At 36.3% G+C, this 16,925-nt stretch overlaps 1 protein-coding gene across 1 annotated transcript in view; it reads left to right on the top strand.

Annotated features, from left to right (window-relative positions):
• The window catches only part of LOC134224922 (uncharacterized), a 356,688-nt gene extending 339,989 nt beyond the window's left edge, over window positions 1–16,699 (top strand). Inside the window, exon 9 of the mRNA XM_062704579.1 lies at window positions 8,417–16,699. Within this exon, the coding sequence (XP_062560563.1) occupies window positions 8,417–9,226 (810 nt within the window). The 3' untranslated portion in view covers window positions 9,227–16,699. The remainder of the gene's footprint in view (window positions 1–8,416) is intronic.
• Window positions 16,700–16,925: the final 226 nt, after the last annotated feature.

Below are 16,925 nucleotides of genomic sequence, written 5' to 3'. Positions count from 1 at the left end.
TCGGTCGTAGAACTTGAAATTGAGTTTCATTTTTGCAACGGCGTTAAATATTGCCCAGATAGCATATGTTGCCTCTCTTTCTGAAACCACCATTGGAGCTTTTTCCCCCGATAGCTCGAGGCCAATCCTGGGTCGGCGCTTTATTTTTTGCTTGTTCGCCGAAGTTCGCCGAGAAAGAGGAAGATGAATAATTGCACGGGATGAAAAATACACCTCTCACGTGAAAGGGCTCTGCGGGCTTTTCTTCGTGGGAAAAATATTACTTGAGACAGTTTTTTTTGTTGAGGTGTTTAAGATAAGACAGGACAGAGCAAGGTGTGGATTAAATGCGGAAAATAAATGAAGGTTCACTGTGAAGGATGAACAGGTCCGCTCTTGATTTTCTTAATTTATTGAATTATGATGAAAGACTCATTTGTAAATGATTGCTATCTCATTGTTTTCTTATTTTGAAAATACTTTTAATGGTTGATAATTTTATATTTTACTTTATCTTATTCATCAAATCCCAAAATGTATTCGGTTCCCTTCAATAATCGAGTGCACCCTGCTGATAACAATGGAATTGAAACAAGTTCATTTAGGGTGTACCAGTCGTGTTTATCACCAGTAACTGTTGTCGCATTCTACACCAAGTGGCACATCATATCATAAATACTCTAATCTTCTTTAAAGCATACAAAACATAATTTTAAAAATTGATTTTCCTTAATTTTTGTCGTCTATTGCACTAGTTATCGCACTAGTGGTCCTATTATGGCCAATCATCATAAGAAAACAATGGGAGTTGCCATAATAGGAATCAAAATTAATAATAGTGCCACAACTGGCACATGCGTTCTTATTATGGATTTATCACTTTTTGAGGACAATTTCGAATTTGAATATAGTTTTCACATTTGTTTTAAAGAACAAGAAGATAAACCTTTCGCTTGACATATCAACGCTAGCCACTGCTGTAATCTGAAAAAGTGACGCATACGCCATTTTCCAAAAATGATGTTAACGAGTACTACTCATCGAGCTCTTCAACAGAAAAATGAAAAACATGCATGTTTTAAAATGGCGGTTAGGTCACTTTTTCAGATTACGGCAGCACATTGTAGTGGATCTTATCCACTACACACATGCATAAGAGTATTATTAGCAGAAGTTGTATGAGTTTGATTTTCTTATCCACTAAATTGAACAATTATTATGTTTATGAATTATAATATCTATCAAGGAAGTATGTTTCAGTTCTAGAACCATTCCCACATCCATTAATTCACCTGATAGACCAGAGAATTTTACTCCGAGAGATAAATTATTTCCATCATGGGAATGGTGATTCATAAAATTGAATTTGAAAGAAGATGTATCATTGTTTAAATCAGTTTACAGTAAGCTTAGTTCTATTCTATCCACTTGTCGATGACATTTTTTTTTTTTCTTGAGAAACAAATTAGCAGCGTTACTAAAATTAGAATAAATTTATATGGCTGAAATTACCTCTGAGACGTCTTACTGGAACTTCCGAAGAAGTTTATCCTGGAACAGTAGTTTCTCCCAAAGGTTCTTCCTGAGATACCTTGGAAGTTTGGTCGAAAATATCATACAGGATTTCACTTGATATTCTATCTAGACCTGTGCGCCGATTGAAATATTATCGACGGTGAGGCGTGATAGACCATTTTCAGCCAATTGCGGTGGTGTGACGACGGCGTCACGCCGCTGGCATGAGTCAGCGTAAATTAATTTCATGTAATACTATTTTTCCGAAATTTATCCGGATGTTCCTCCCGAAATTCTCCGAAAGTTTTCCCTGGAATTCTTCCGGATGTTCCTCCTGGAATTCCCTAGGAAGTTCTTCCGGAAGCTCCTCCAGGAATTCCTCCGGAAGTTTCTTCAGAAATTTCTACGCAAATTTTCAAAAATCCTCCGAACATCCATCTTAAATTATTGCCAAGTATTTCTCCTTAGTAGAAACTCCTAGAGCCTCCATCATTTTCTCGGTGATTATCAGCAATTCACTTAGGAATTCTCTTAGAAATTTCCACATCTCCTTTACCAGAACTTCCACCAGAAAATCATTCAGAAATTCCCATGTAAATTCCTTCTGTCATTTTCTCTGTAGTTACTTCAGAAATTATTTTGAGGTCCTTCCAGAAACTCCCTTTGAATTTCTTCAGAAACTCACGCGGAAGCCCTTGATAGCCACCTCCTACTCACGCAATGGGAATTCTTCCGAAAATTCGTCCAAGTACTGTTCCGGAATATTGTTCCCGGATTTTTGTCTCGGGAATTCTCCCGGAAATTCCTTTCAAAATTCGTCTGCAAATTCATCTGGCTATTTCTCCAGATATTCTTACGAAAATTTCATCAAAACTGTTTCGGGATTACTTCCCTTAAAATTTCTTTAAAAAATCATTCAAAATGACCTTAAGGATTTTCCGGGATTTTTTTTCAGGAACTCAGCAGCAATATCTTAAAACAATAGCCCTGGAACTTCTAGAAACTCTCCCACTTTTTCCTCCATGTATTCTCCCAAAAATTCCGCCAAGAACTTCCCCGGTAATTACTTCAAGAATTATCCGGGAATTCATTTCGGAATTCCCACAGAAATTTCTCAAGCTATTCTGCAGAAAATTCCTCCAAGAACTGCCGCAGGAAGTTTCTTTTTCAGAAAGAATTTCCGAAGGAATTTTTGTAGGAGTATCCGAAAAGAATTTCGTAAAGAATTTCTTTGTAATTCTTGAATGGATTTTCTGGTTTGAGTCCCAGATTGATTTTTTTGGAAAATACCCCTTGATGGATTTACCAATGGATTTCCTGGAAATATTCTCGGAAAAAAAAATCCTAGAAGAATATTTGAAACAAATCTAGGAGATATTTCAAAATATCTTTCAAACTTTTGATAAGTGGATTCTTTTTCGCAAATTTCATATCAATTTGTCCATTTCAAAACATGTGGTGTGCATATGCACTGCCAAGATATTTAACAAAAACATCCTTTGTTTCTTGAACAACAATTCCTTTGTTTCTTCCACAACAATTCCCACATTTTCCGAAAAAGTACCCGAGAATGTGTTGAATAGAAAGGGATCTAGTGGCCATGTTGCCAAACATATTTTCCCACGTCGCACTTTTTGGCCAGAGATCAGCTTCACGCTAGTTGCAGTTTGTGAGTAGATCGCCATCCAATGCACAGTGGGGAAAATCCGACCCAAAAAGGTACCTATTTATTGCGGCTACTTGCTGCGCCGGAAAAATACCTTTCCTAAAGGGAAAATCAACGACAAATCGAATGGTGCTATTTTCATTCGCCGGAAATTATGGGAACTGGCCGTTTTGCCCCATTTACTCTTAAAAGTTATATTTTTTCTATGACAGCTACAATTTAAAGTCGATTGAGGCTAACTATTTCTATGTTTTCTGATGCTAATTAAGTAGAAATTACGAGTGGTATCTATTCCGACCTTAAACCATGACTGGAAGTGGCTGTTTTGCCCCATTTACCCCCGGAATCGAATTTTTTCTATTACAGCTCCGATATAAAATCAATTGCGGCTGACTATTTCTATGTTTTTTGATGCTTAGTCAGTAGAAAATACGAATGGTATGAATTCCGGCCTTGAAAAATGACTGGAAGTGGCTATTTTGCCCCATTTACCCACGAAAATCGTAGTTTTTCTATGACAACTACAATTTAAAATCGATTTCGGCTAACTATTTCTATGTTTTCTGATGCTAATTAAGTAGAAATTACGAGTGGTATCTATTCCGACCTTCTACCATGACTGGAAGTGACCGTTTTGCTCCAGTTACCCCTGAAATCGTATTTGTTCATGATAGCTACAATTGAAAATGAATTACGGCTGACTGTTTCCATGTTTTCTGATGCTAATTTAGTAGAAAATAAAAATGGTATAAATTTTGGCCTTGGATCATAATTGGAAGTGGCCTTTTTGCCCCATTCAGCCCCCCGAAAACGCGAGCATTTTGGAACTTGGATTCCGTCAGGAGTGACCTTAAGCATCACAAAACATAGAATTAGCTAGCCGCAATAGATTTTAAGAAGAAAATGGGGCAAAACGGCCCCGGCAGTCATGATTTAAGGCCGAAATATATAACAATTGTATTTTCTTTCAAATTAGCATCAGAAAACATAGAAATAATTAGCCACAATCGACTTAAAATTGTAACAGTCATAAAAAAATATCGAGGTCTAATGGGGCAAAATGGCCACTTCTAGTCATGATCCAAGGCCGGAATTTATACCATTTGTGTTTTCTACTAAATTAGCATCAGAAAACGAAGAAATCGTTAGTTTAAATCTATTTCAAATTGTAGTTGTCAGAGAAAAATTCCAGGGGGTAAATGGGGCAAAACGACCACTTCCAGCCGTGGTATAAGGCCGGAATAGATTCTACTCGGCCACTTCCAGTCATGACTCAAGGCCGAAATTAGCATCAGAAAACATAGAAATAATTAGTCACAATCAATTTTAAATTGTAGCTTTCAGACGAAGGTAAATTGGGCAAAATGGCCACTTCCAGTCATTTTTCAAGGCAGAAATTTAGTCCATTTGTATTTTCCATTAAACTAGCATAAAAAATAATGGTAGCTGTCATAGAAAAATACAATTCCAGGGGTAAATGGGGCAAAACGGCCACTTCCAGTCATGGTATAAGGTCGGGATAGTTTACACTATTTTTCTACTTAATTAGCATCAGAAAACATAGAAACAGTTAACAGTTAGTTAAATTGTAGCTGTCATAGAAAAAAAATCGATTTTCATGGGTAAATGGAGCAAAATAACCACTTCCAGTAATTTTTCATGGCCGGAATTTATACCATTTGTATTTTGTACCAAACTAGCATAAACAACAGAAATAGTCAGCCGAATTTGATTTTAAATTGTAACTGTCATAGAAAAATACGATTCCTGGGGTAAATGAGGCAAAACGTCCACTTCCAGTCATGGTATAAGGTCGGAATAGATACCATTAGTATTTTCTACTTGATTAGCATCAGAAAACATAGAAATAGTTAGCCGCAATCGATTTTAAATTGCAGCTGTCTTAAAAAAATATGATATTTAGGGGTAAATGGGGCAAAACGGTCAGTTTCCATTATTTCCGGCGGATGAAAATAGCACCATTCGATTTGTCGTGGATTTTCCCTTTAGGAAAGGTATTTTTCCGGCTCAGCAAGTAGCCGCAATAAATAGGTACCTTTTTGGGTCGCATTTTCCCCACTGTGCAATGATTTAGATTTAAAGACTTTATCGACAGACACCACCTCAGTTCGACCGACCGTTCGAACAACTCAGGTTTATGAAAGTCCAGGCTTCCGATCAAAAAATCGTTTTTGGAGTTTATTACCTTTTCGTTACAAGTTAGTGTACAAGAAATGCATGAACGATTCTACAGACGAGAAAATTAAAACGACTTAGAAAGTTATCCTTTTTAACATCTTCGAAATCAGTTTTCTTGTTGTCTTTATACTCACCTTAGTGTTATGTACTCATATAATTATGAATCATAATAAAGGTTCCTTCAAATCAACGCGATGCGACTGATGCTATAGCTGACAGTTTGTCGCTTTGGTAAGGAAGCGTCATTGACAGTTCAGGACAACCTTAAAGCTTTTTATTCCCAAAAAATCTATAGGTGGCATCTATAAAATACGTCAAGTAAAAATGTAGTGATCCACCCCCAATCGTCACTTTTTGTAGTAACATGCATAATTATGTATGATGTGTAACATATCTTTAAAACATTACTCCTACAAACGTCACGTAATTTATGGATGTTCCAAAGCATTAACATACAATATTTCGTGAAAACAATAGCCTCACATTTACAAAAAACAATGGTTTTGCTACATGTATGCACTATTTCAAGAAAAATCTGAGTTATGCTGGTCCTACACAACGGACTATACAAATATAAATATGATTAGAATACAGAGCCTTACATCGAAATTTTGGCTTCCGAGCAGTTTTATAAATATTCTACCACTCCTAAATAAACAGAAAGATAAAACAAAATTTTTTTGTTCGGTTTTTTTTGCTTCGTTTTTGCTTTTTTGCACGCTTTGATAGTACGTACACTAAAATTACGCAGGTGTACGTACTATCGAGGTATGCCTGTATTAGACATTTATGTCAGACGAGCAAAGAAAGACATAGATGGCCTGCATATGAACCACATCGCGATCCCCCAAAACACATCTTACTTCTCTGTAGGGTTGTTTACCTTGGGCCACAAGGGTATCCAATAGTTGCTCTCTGGAGGCGTCGTTTTCCGAGCAATACCAAACTACGTGATCGATGTCATCGTAACCGGCTCCACACCTACATAGGTTGCAATCGACCAGGTTTAGTCTAGGGTAAGTCTTTACATTGTGCCAATGAAACCACGACTTAAGTCCTCACCTCTGAACCACGCTTGGGCAGAAACTTTAGGAACTATGAAAAATAACCACCGTCCAAGTTGTGTGACCCAATCGTTTGCCAGTTTTGAAGAGTACTCTGGCGGACTAATGGGAAAAACTCGTGCGCCCACCTTTGCTAGCGAGTCCGCCTTCTCATTGACATATATTAGGCAAAGGGATGGGACCCATACATAGGTAATCTTGCATAGGCTGACCAGATCATTTCGGTGAAAAAACGGGACAAACGCGCTTGTGAAAAGGGGCATTTTAAAAAAAACTTTGTGATAAAATTTAAGAGCTGTGAAAATTTTGAAATTTATGGCCTAATATTTTAGAGTGAATCATTCACCACCATAACATTCTATTATATTAAGTTAGTGAAAAAGTACTAAACAACAAATATTTCACTCTTCAAATGGACGCGGAAATAGATCTAAATGATGTTTAAAGTTGACTCACACTTCGGGAATCTTGTCCATTGATTTTGTTCCCTTGTGCTCTCAAAAAAAGCAGGACTCATGCAATTTCATCGCGAAAAAAAAAAAAATCCTGGCCAATTTGTAGTCTGATGTACAGCTTGGACTCTCGTAGATTTCCGCCGGATTCCTAATTTTCCATAACGGAATCCCATAAATCTCGTCCACACACATGGGAGCGAAATATGCAGACAAGCTCCTGAGGTGTGAACTACCCTTAAGGTACGTGGGGACCTTAAGGTGATTATAGAATGAAGCCCGTGGTGAATTTCAAATTCACCACACGTTTATCTACATACATTTCAAAAAGCCCAAATCTGGCGGAATAGTTTTCGTACAGTTCCGAAACACAAATTATGATTGATCAGCATAACTAAGCAAACGATCTACCATTATTTCAACCCCATACGCGTTATTGTTCTTTCATCTAGTGCGCTTGAAAAAAAAATTGGAAAAGCACGTGGTTTACAAAATGGCAGATTTCTGGCTTCATTCTATAATCACCTTAAATTCCGCCTTTAATCTGACCAAATTTTCCTACCTACCTAGTGCCTACTTCGAAAGATTCAAAAAAAATAATCGAAAATGAACTTAATCTGAAAATTAGAATGTCTGTCCCTGCGCTTCATTTTATTAATGTTTAGGCATGACCTGATTTTCAGGAAATACTTACTAATTTCGTTCAATCCACTGATGAAAATGGCCAAATTTTAATACCTCTGGAATAAGCAGAAAGAATCATTGATTGTATGAAAAATATCCCGGAGAAGCAACTTTTATTAACTGTTAAAAACCTTAAGAAAAGTCGATCAATGGAAAATACAATACGGCATAGATAGCATTCATCGTTGAGAGATGAGCATGTCGAGGGCTGCAAATCTGTCTAATAAAGACGCAAAAAAAGATCAGTGTAGAATCAATGAAAAAACGGGACAAATTGAGGATTTTTTAGATTACGATGGGACAGCACAAAACGGTCTGAAAAACGGGACTGTCCCGTTAAATACGGTACGTATGGCCAGCCTAATCTTGCATGATCTTTCGACCAAATAACGCATCTTCTCTCTTATAGTTGTAAGAAAGTAAGATAAGCGTACAAAATATACTAAACAATAAAAAAAACTTGGCTGTAATAATCCTGGAATAAAGCACCATCAATTGTGCATTTTGTTATTCTGAAAAAAAAAATTCTCATCTCAAAATGTGTTTAGATCTTGGAACTGAGTTGTGCTCGTTTAGACTTTTTGTTGTAAAAAATGGGGTGTAGCAGACAGATTACACACACGAGTAAAAAAATAAATGTTAGAAAATTAACATTTGAAAAAATTGTTTTTACTTCCTTGGCCGTAACAGTTGTACAAAATTTCCCAATAAAATATTTCCTGGACCGAATCGGGGATCAAATCCAGCTACGGAAAGCCTCACTCTCACTTGATCATCAATGCTTCCCTTAATTTGATTATTATTATAAAATATTTCTAGCCGGACAATATATGATAATTGTGATTAATTTATTTCAGGAACTGAATAAGTGCAAAACCGAACTGCAATACTGGCGGTCAAAAAGTCCTGCGACGCCCAATTGCAATGCCTGTGGCCAAGCCATAGTCGCCATGCCCCCAGAGGACCTTCAAGCCCTAGTCAACCAAGGCGTGCGGCCGGAGGAAGTGGGCTTGCCAGTCATCGCAGAAGATCCTGTCGATCCCCGGGCGGACATCGACAACGCTCTGTTGAACCTGGACGCTCAACCAATGTCTCCGCTTCCTCCGGCGGTGGCAGCAGTGGCAGTCGTTATTGGCTCACCCAGGAGTCAGAAGCGAAAATACGAAAGCGTCGAAAGTGCCAGCGATGATATCCTCTCGCTCGGATCATCTTCCCCTCGAGGAGGTGAAGTTGTATCCGGATCATCTTCACCTCTAAACCCACCATTCGCTTCGATTGTGGCATCATTATCGTCGTCGTCGTCGTCACTATCGATGTTGGCTGGTCCGGCATCCGTGTCTCCGAATCATTCTTCGTTCTCATCGATGGCCTCAGTGCCATCGTCATCGGCTGTGTTGTCCCTACCCCTAGTACCCACCACATGTTCCTCTTCTCCTCAATCTTCCCAGACTAACCCGCTTTATCCCATACCCTCATCATCAAACGTTTCCTCTAATCTGAGTGCCACTGCTGGGTGCAGCAGCGGTGCCAACAGTAGTGATAGTGTTAATTATAAGAAACTACGAAGAGTACAAAATAAAGCTAGATCACAAACTAATCACAATAATAGCGCCAATGTGAATAACACGAACACAAAGGCAACTAGAAGTAAGCAGTCGGAGAAATAAATCCATCCGAATGATTAATCAGAACTATCTCACCTTAGTAGTTGATATAATTTGAGCTAGCAGACTCTATATATATACATGTAGAAACAATACAAATCAATTCCCTTCCCTTTATATGGGATGAACAAAAAAAATCGAATGACAGATTTAGTTAATTTTATATAGATCTAGTTATTTTCATTCGTATCTGTATCTCATTTCAGTTTAACATTTATCGTTGTTCCATGACACTTAATTTTTGTATTGTTTCATTTTACGTACTAATCAAAAGATTTTCTTCTTTTTTGGCTATGTTTCTTATTGAAGTTCGACAACAGTCCTCAAAATTCTACATACAGACATACACATAAACGCTATTTACCATATGTTATTCTTTGTCAGAACAAGTTAGATATCCAGAAATAGAACTAAACGTTGTCTCCATGTAACAATAGTTTGAATTACAGTTTACTACAACCAATATCAATAGAACAACCGCAACTAAACCACTTTTCAATCTTTATCTCTCAAGATGTCACCAACACCAAAAAGAAGAAAGGAAAATATACAAGAAAACCTATTACGGTTCCTTACAAACAATAACACAAGTGTTAATTATATCTTTTGCTTTAAACCGTACCGATCACTAAGCCAACAAAGCAGTACATATTTGTGTCGCAATATAGAATAATCAAAACAGAAACGAGCAACAACAAACAATAAACACAGTGTAAAACAATAGTCCTAACAATAACAGTAGAATGGAAAGCAGCCACCAACTAAAACATACAACAAACTGAACGCAAGTAGCAACACAATCACTCAGAATACAAACAGAAATACACACATAATACACAACTAGTAGCGATAAATGTTTCAGCAACCAACAGTAGGTGTCGGGATGATATCGGAGGGTCCCATTTATGTTTCGTGGCTTAATTTATACTATGTTCGCACTAGGGCCTTGTAACATATTATTCGGCTATCTTGATGAGCTTTCTTTCGTCGATAATTTGAATAACATGTTATTCAGTCCGTTGTGCGAACATAGTGTTAGGCTTCACTACGATCGAAACCAAACAGTACCTAACCTACATACTGCAATTGATGTTTTGAATAAATAAAATAACACAGATGATTACAATCATAGCTGTTAGTTTCGGATAATTTGGAGTAGCAGTCGCTATTGCTTTAAAAAATACAACAATGCTTTAATAAAAAATAATACACTAAATTTGTTCATCATTTTTTTCATGGTTTGAATGCTGAATTCGAAAAATACATTTGAATGCTTAACATGTTTCTTTCCCGGTGGTTCCAGAAATATAAGAACACTCTCATACATTTTCTGACAATTTTGGTTATTATTCGTGCGAATCATGGATCACGGTACACCAGAAATAGGTGTCTATGAATCAGATTGCTGCAAGACATCTGAAGATTAATAATTATGAGAAATTGAACACAATACTTGAGAACTAGCATTTGGCTAAAAAAGTAAGTGCACTTCTGATGGTTTTTACATCTGTATACCTATATAAAAATGAAACAACACGAAAACGGTTGGATGCATTATTTCTTATTTTCTTTTTCGCTTAGCAGATATGTTCGGTATAGTTTCCGACGGGTTTATATGATATTTCCTTAAGAGAAAATCACGAGTAAAGTTGAGTAAATCGTGAAAGAACTAGAAAAAGGATTCGTATGAAAAATTTGCATGGGCAGTTCACAGCGCGCTTTTTTTGCCTACTATGCAAGACAACGTCTGCCGGGTCAATTAGTGCTTTATAACTTCCAGTTTATAATCAGCTATGTAAAACGGAGTGTTTTACAACGTTTACCAATTCTTTTTTCAATGGGAGAGTTTAATTTTGTGAAATTTCACTTTACTGATTCCATGAAACTGGACTCCGTAGATATGTGCCGCTGTCAGTAGTGTTAGTATGCTCAACATATTTCCTAACAAATAAACACCATGCGGCTCCATGCATTCAGTTATTAAAGTTGATTCTTCGTCTAAATAGGCCCAAGGTCAAGAAGCACTAAAACAAATTGAATTTTAAAATATGGTTTATGGTTTCACAAATCTGTTTAGGGGCAGTAGGGGCAATATGAACATACGGGGCAATATGAGCCACCCTCATTTTGAGCTTATTGACAAGTTTTATCATGTAAAAGTTATATGATCTTTAAGAGGATGCTCCACATATGCATCAACGTGAAAACCGCATTAAAATTCAATTCAAACATAAAAATATACTTGAAAATGTAAATTTTCACTGCATAGGCAAAATTATTATAAGATTTCAAGTTTATAAATAAGGTTTTGACACAAAACTGATTAAAATACAGGTCAAAAATACACCACAATCAAAAGATATATTAAATTGCATATTGTGCACACATGTTTATATTGATACAAATCTGAATTTATCATAAAACTTTTTCTTCCCAAAACCAGTCTCTATGAGGCAATATGGGCATACCTGCATAGAACAAGATATTGTGCATCCGGAATAAATTTATACCGCTTTTTATACCGAAGTTGGATTTTTCTTCAGATGCAGGCAACTTTCCCAACTTCGGAAGTAGTGCGCTGGATTCGCCTAAATATGCCTAAATAAACAACGCATCAATTAGTTTGACAAATAAAACTTCGGAAGAAAGTTCGGTTCGGAAGTCCCGACTTCCGAATTCTAACTTGGTGCTACGCCGACAATATCTGGCCTTAAAATGCGAACAAGTTCAAATGTCAGTATTCAAATACAAGAATATTATCATATATGTAAGATTCATTACGGAAAAATTACAACAGCGCATTACTGCGATAGAAACAGAAAAAATGACCATTGACCAATTGAAATGTGGCTGTTCAAACGGTGAAGAGTGGCAAATCAGTTCAGTCCGCTGTTGTGCAGTTTTTTTATTTTATTTGGTATGGAATACTCACAACTGTTGTAGGAATATCATATTCTTCCATATTACGATACTTCTTTCGCCTAAATAAAGGTTTTGGAAGGGTGGCCCGTACTGCCCCAAAAGGTGGCTCATATTGCCCCGTATAGTCGGGAACACACATTGAAATCAATACATTTTCAAAAGTGCATTCCAACGATTTCCAAACGCATTTTTCGTCATTCATCGACGAAATATGAAAGGTAACATTCTCTAGTATAAGTCAACTACATTTGAACGATGCTTTTTTGAGCTTTTAAGCGCTTTTCGGAACGATTTCCTTAGGTGGCCCATATTGCATCGATCACCCCTAATAAATAAATCAGATAAATTAATAAATTTACATTCGTGTCACTATTTGTAAAGCTATGAATCTGACGAAATAACCAGACTTGGAAACTTTTTTTGAAACGCCAAAAAGAAAAATGTTTGTGTTCATAAACTGTGTTATAAATCAAACTATATTTAGCGAATTCTTTATCATAAAACCTTGTCATAAACGAAATAGCAAAATATTTCATTTTAACTTGTTTTCGATTTGTGCATGGAAAGAGAAATTTAAACCTTTAGTGGCTATTGACCAAAACTTTTGATGCTGATGTAAAAGTTGAGGCTGTAGGAGAAATTATGGGATCAGTACAAAAGGCTGAATCACAAAAGGACAAACCACAGAAGGCATATCACAAAAGGCCGAAAATGTTCTAACATACCACAAAAGGCGGAACCACGAAAGGCCGAATGATACAAAAGGCCGAATCATTACAAAAGTTTCAATCTTCCAACCAAGAGAACTTGGAATATTCAAAAATTAACGTTTACTTTCATTATGCTGCCCCATAAAGAAAAACTTGTTTACGTGTTTTGCAACTACTAGCAGCGATGTAATCAATCTTATTCAGTTGAGATAATTAACGTAAGTTCAACGTCGAAGTTCAATCTTCCAATTGAAAGAAGTTGTATGACGGTGTTTACCGAGTCAATTTGAATCCTTATATATTGCATAATAAATCAATCTTCATTGCAGTAATGGAAGGATGTACAGTACACAACTGAACACTGTATAAGGTACACTGGGGGAAGTGGAAAAAGGGGGTAAGTGTAAAAATCGACTCGAAAAATTGGAATTGTACATACTTTACAGTGTTTACCACATCATAACATTATGCAAGAATATACTTTGATGCTCACACTAATACTATGTTAAAATTTGTATAATACATACACTAACACAATTAACGCTTGAACTGTAATTTAAGGTTTCCCGAAAAGTTGATTTTTGCATTCATAAAATCAATTCTTAATTGCACCAATTGTCCCTTTTTCAAGTGAATTTATATCACAGGTTACTATTACAATACAATTGAACTAATCCCATTCAATTTGTGATGGTTTGTACCTTGAAAGCAAATAATTCAAAGATTTTACACTTACCCCTGGTATCAAACACTGCGGGGGAAGTGGATAATGCTCTAATAACGCAAATTTTGTCTACCCTCCAGGGTTTATTTCGATAGCTGTGAATCTTAATATGTTCCTTCTTTGTTATCATTGTGATTCCAGTGGTGATTGGACTAATATAAATGAGAAAATGCCTGATTAATCCACCTATCGGTATTGATGCCTTTCACATGTTTTACATATGAAAAAAAAATGTATAAAAAAGTTAAAAATAGCACTGATAGGTAAATATATTCTATAATTCACATTAATTTTTATTCATAACAAGTATCGCCGTTGAATGCAATTTTTTTGTGAACAAATTGGTTAAGGACAAGTGCTTAAGAATAGCTGATAATTTTGAACGTGCTTTGCGCACACACATACATACAAATACGCACCTACAGACATCATCTCAATTCGTTAAACTAAGTTGATTTGTTTATAACCCTGTAAGTCCCATTTTTCCTTTAAAAAGTTCATCTTTGGGGCGAACATATAGATCTTACGTACACTTAGTGTTCGAGAAGGCAAAACCAGCCCTCCCCTACCTATTACGAGAATTCCTTGAGGATCTTTTCCGTTAACGTAATGAAAATATTCCACAAAAAATACTCAGACTAATTATAGTATTGATTTTAGTTATATATAACTACTCATCACTATTGAAGTTCAAGGTAACATGGGTTTTCCACTTACCCCATTCCACTAGGGTAAGTGGAAAAACAACTCCTAATTTTAAAATCAATTTTTATAAATTTCAAGCGACCAAAATGGTATGAATTACCGCACAGTTGGTGCAAAATGGACTGTTTTTGATAGCCCATTTTAATTGAACGCATTTAGATCATTTAAACTGGTTTTACACTAATTCAAACATGCACTATCGATTTTTCCTTTTCCACTTCCCCCAGTGTACCTTACATATAAATATTAGCACTTTAAAGTAACGGAGTAATCCAAGAGGTCTCTTTTTTATTCCTTTGCTGATGTAGTAAACTAATCATCATCAGTAGTATTGGGAAACGTCAAATTCCCAAATCTAATGCAAGAGCCCGAGTTAGAATCCACCGGATTCATGGCTCACAGAATCGAATCTCCGATTCGCATCAATGTAGGAGTTGTGCGCTGGACCAAGCGCACGCTCGCTCCGGTTCACTTTGTTGATCTGCTGGGTTCATTCGGCTTTTTGTGCATTCGGCTTTTTTTGCTTTCGGCCTTTTGCAATTCGACCATTCGTGATTCGGCCTTTCGTAGTAGACTTATGACGTTTACAGCTTTTATTTAACTTGAACATTTTTAAACACTGAACCGATACCGAAAAAAACATGTTAGGTATTTTTCTCGACTACCAAATACCGGAACGACAGACGACGCAAACTACATTTTCTCTATCCCATCAAGCTGCAGACTATATGCGAGATTAAAATCTCTATGAGAATCCTACGACCGCAAAAAGAAGAACATAAAAATAGTGTATGAATATGGTACTTATTCAGAACACAACATAAAAGCAAAGAAATAATGATAAACGGTAAAGTGAAGTAGACTTTTTCTCTTATATATACAAAATATATACAAAACAAACAAAACAAAAACCTAATTATTATTTTTGTAGTAGATGCTAGTTTTATAAGACAATTTACTGTGAAGCATAGGGTACGGTGTGGTAAAATGGTTCTCAAGAACAGACAGAATTGTGTACAGTTAGGCGAGTAGTTACATTGCGATTGATGTTTGGATCATCGTTCAGGCCCGCGGTTTAAGGAACCTTTTGCCCACCCACCCGTCAACAAACAAAAAATAACTAAAAAAAAACGCGCTCCATTAGCATTCATCTCATTGTGGTAGTGATATTTTCGTAAACCATTTCCAATTTCTATTAGTAGAGATCACTGGAATCTAGGGCAAGAAAATATGTGGATCAAGTAATACACAAAATAATGGTACACACAAACTATAAAGCGCATATTAGGTTGATTTTAACTAATTCGACGAGAAAAGACGACTTGTGACTGGACACAGAAGATAGGAGAAAGAAAACTTTGTGCAAAGTGAAAATATCGTTTGAAACATTGACATTGTGCAGGGAAGCGGAAATCAAAATGCAAATCTAGAAAAAAAAAATGGAAGAAAATTATGAAGAACACTAGGAACATAATAGTGAACCGCAGAAATATTAAAATAACAACAGTGAAAAGTTTTAAATTCCTCCAAATCTGTGTAAAACATTGACTGCTTGTGGAGGCTCCTTCTCTCGCTCGAGTGATTAAACTTAGAAAATGTTAATAACAGCAGCAAAGAGGAAGCAAACTAACCATTAACGAAATAATTTTGAAACAATTAAACATAGGTAGATTGTGATAGAGGACACTAAGCCAACAATACAAAATGAAAAAAGAGGCAAATATGTACCAACGCTAAAATGTATGACGTTAGCGTGTTTTTAAACAAAAATCGTTGTTCCACTCCCGTTTTCCATATTTCGTTCCTTGTTTCCCGAAGTTTGCATCTAATTTCTCTGTAAACTCGGGTGAACTGTTTGCGAGAACAAGTAGAGCCACTACGAAATCGAGCTGAATTGTAAATTCCCTGTTTTCGGTTATTATGTAGCACATACATCCTAATAAATTTCAATATTTCTAATGGAAGCCGATTTAGGTAACGCGTGGCACTTTGCTTCGACAAATCGGTCATATCGTGAAAACTTTCAGCTATTGTTGAGCGATCGATTTATCGAAATGGAATGCTCGTTGTGCAGACATAAGTTGCTTGTCGTGCCATCAAGACCCGAACTGTATGTTTACGAATACGGCGTGGTAGTAGCAATGTAATACAACAGCAACAAACTGGAATCAATTAATGCGAAACTTAAGGAATGAAAGAACCATGGACAGCAAATCCAGAACATGAACAAGAACTACTCACAATGAATTTTAATCCCGTCTCTGTTGAATTGAAACAAAAATAGATATTTTAAGAAGTTTTCTTCTGTATTTCTCGTTGCACAAGAGTAAGAATATATTATTAATCAATGAAGACAAAATGGAAAAGAGATCGTAAATCGATGCAAATCAAATAATAAAATCAAGACAAAACAAACTTGAACTGATCTAATGTGTTTGCCGTAGAAGATTTGAGAAAATTCCATTGTCGGTTAGTTGTATCTTGGGCATATCCATGTCTGTTGAATGAGGAGTGTCATTTATAACCAGTAAAAAGTTCAGCACTAACTTGACAAAACAGTTTTTATACATTTTTTTGAGACATTTCCCGATAATAGCCACAAACTCGTTCGTTGCGAACATAATCTTTCTTCAGTCGATGC

Source organism: Armigeres subalbatus, chromosome 3, assembly GCF_024139115.2.
Source record: "Armigeres subalbatus isolate Guangzhou_Male chromosome 3, GZ_Asu_2, whole genome shotgun sequence".
Taxonomy (NCBI): domain Eukaryota; kingdom Metazoa; phylum Arthropoda; class Insecta; order Diptera; family Culicidae; genus Armigeres; species Armigeres subalbatus.
The sequence above is the reverse complement of the archived record's forward strand: the minus strand, read 5'-3'. Positions and strand labels throughout refer to the sequence as shown.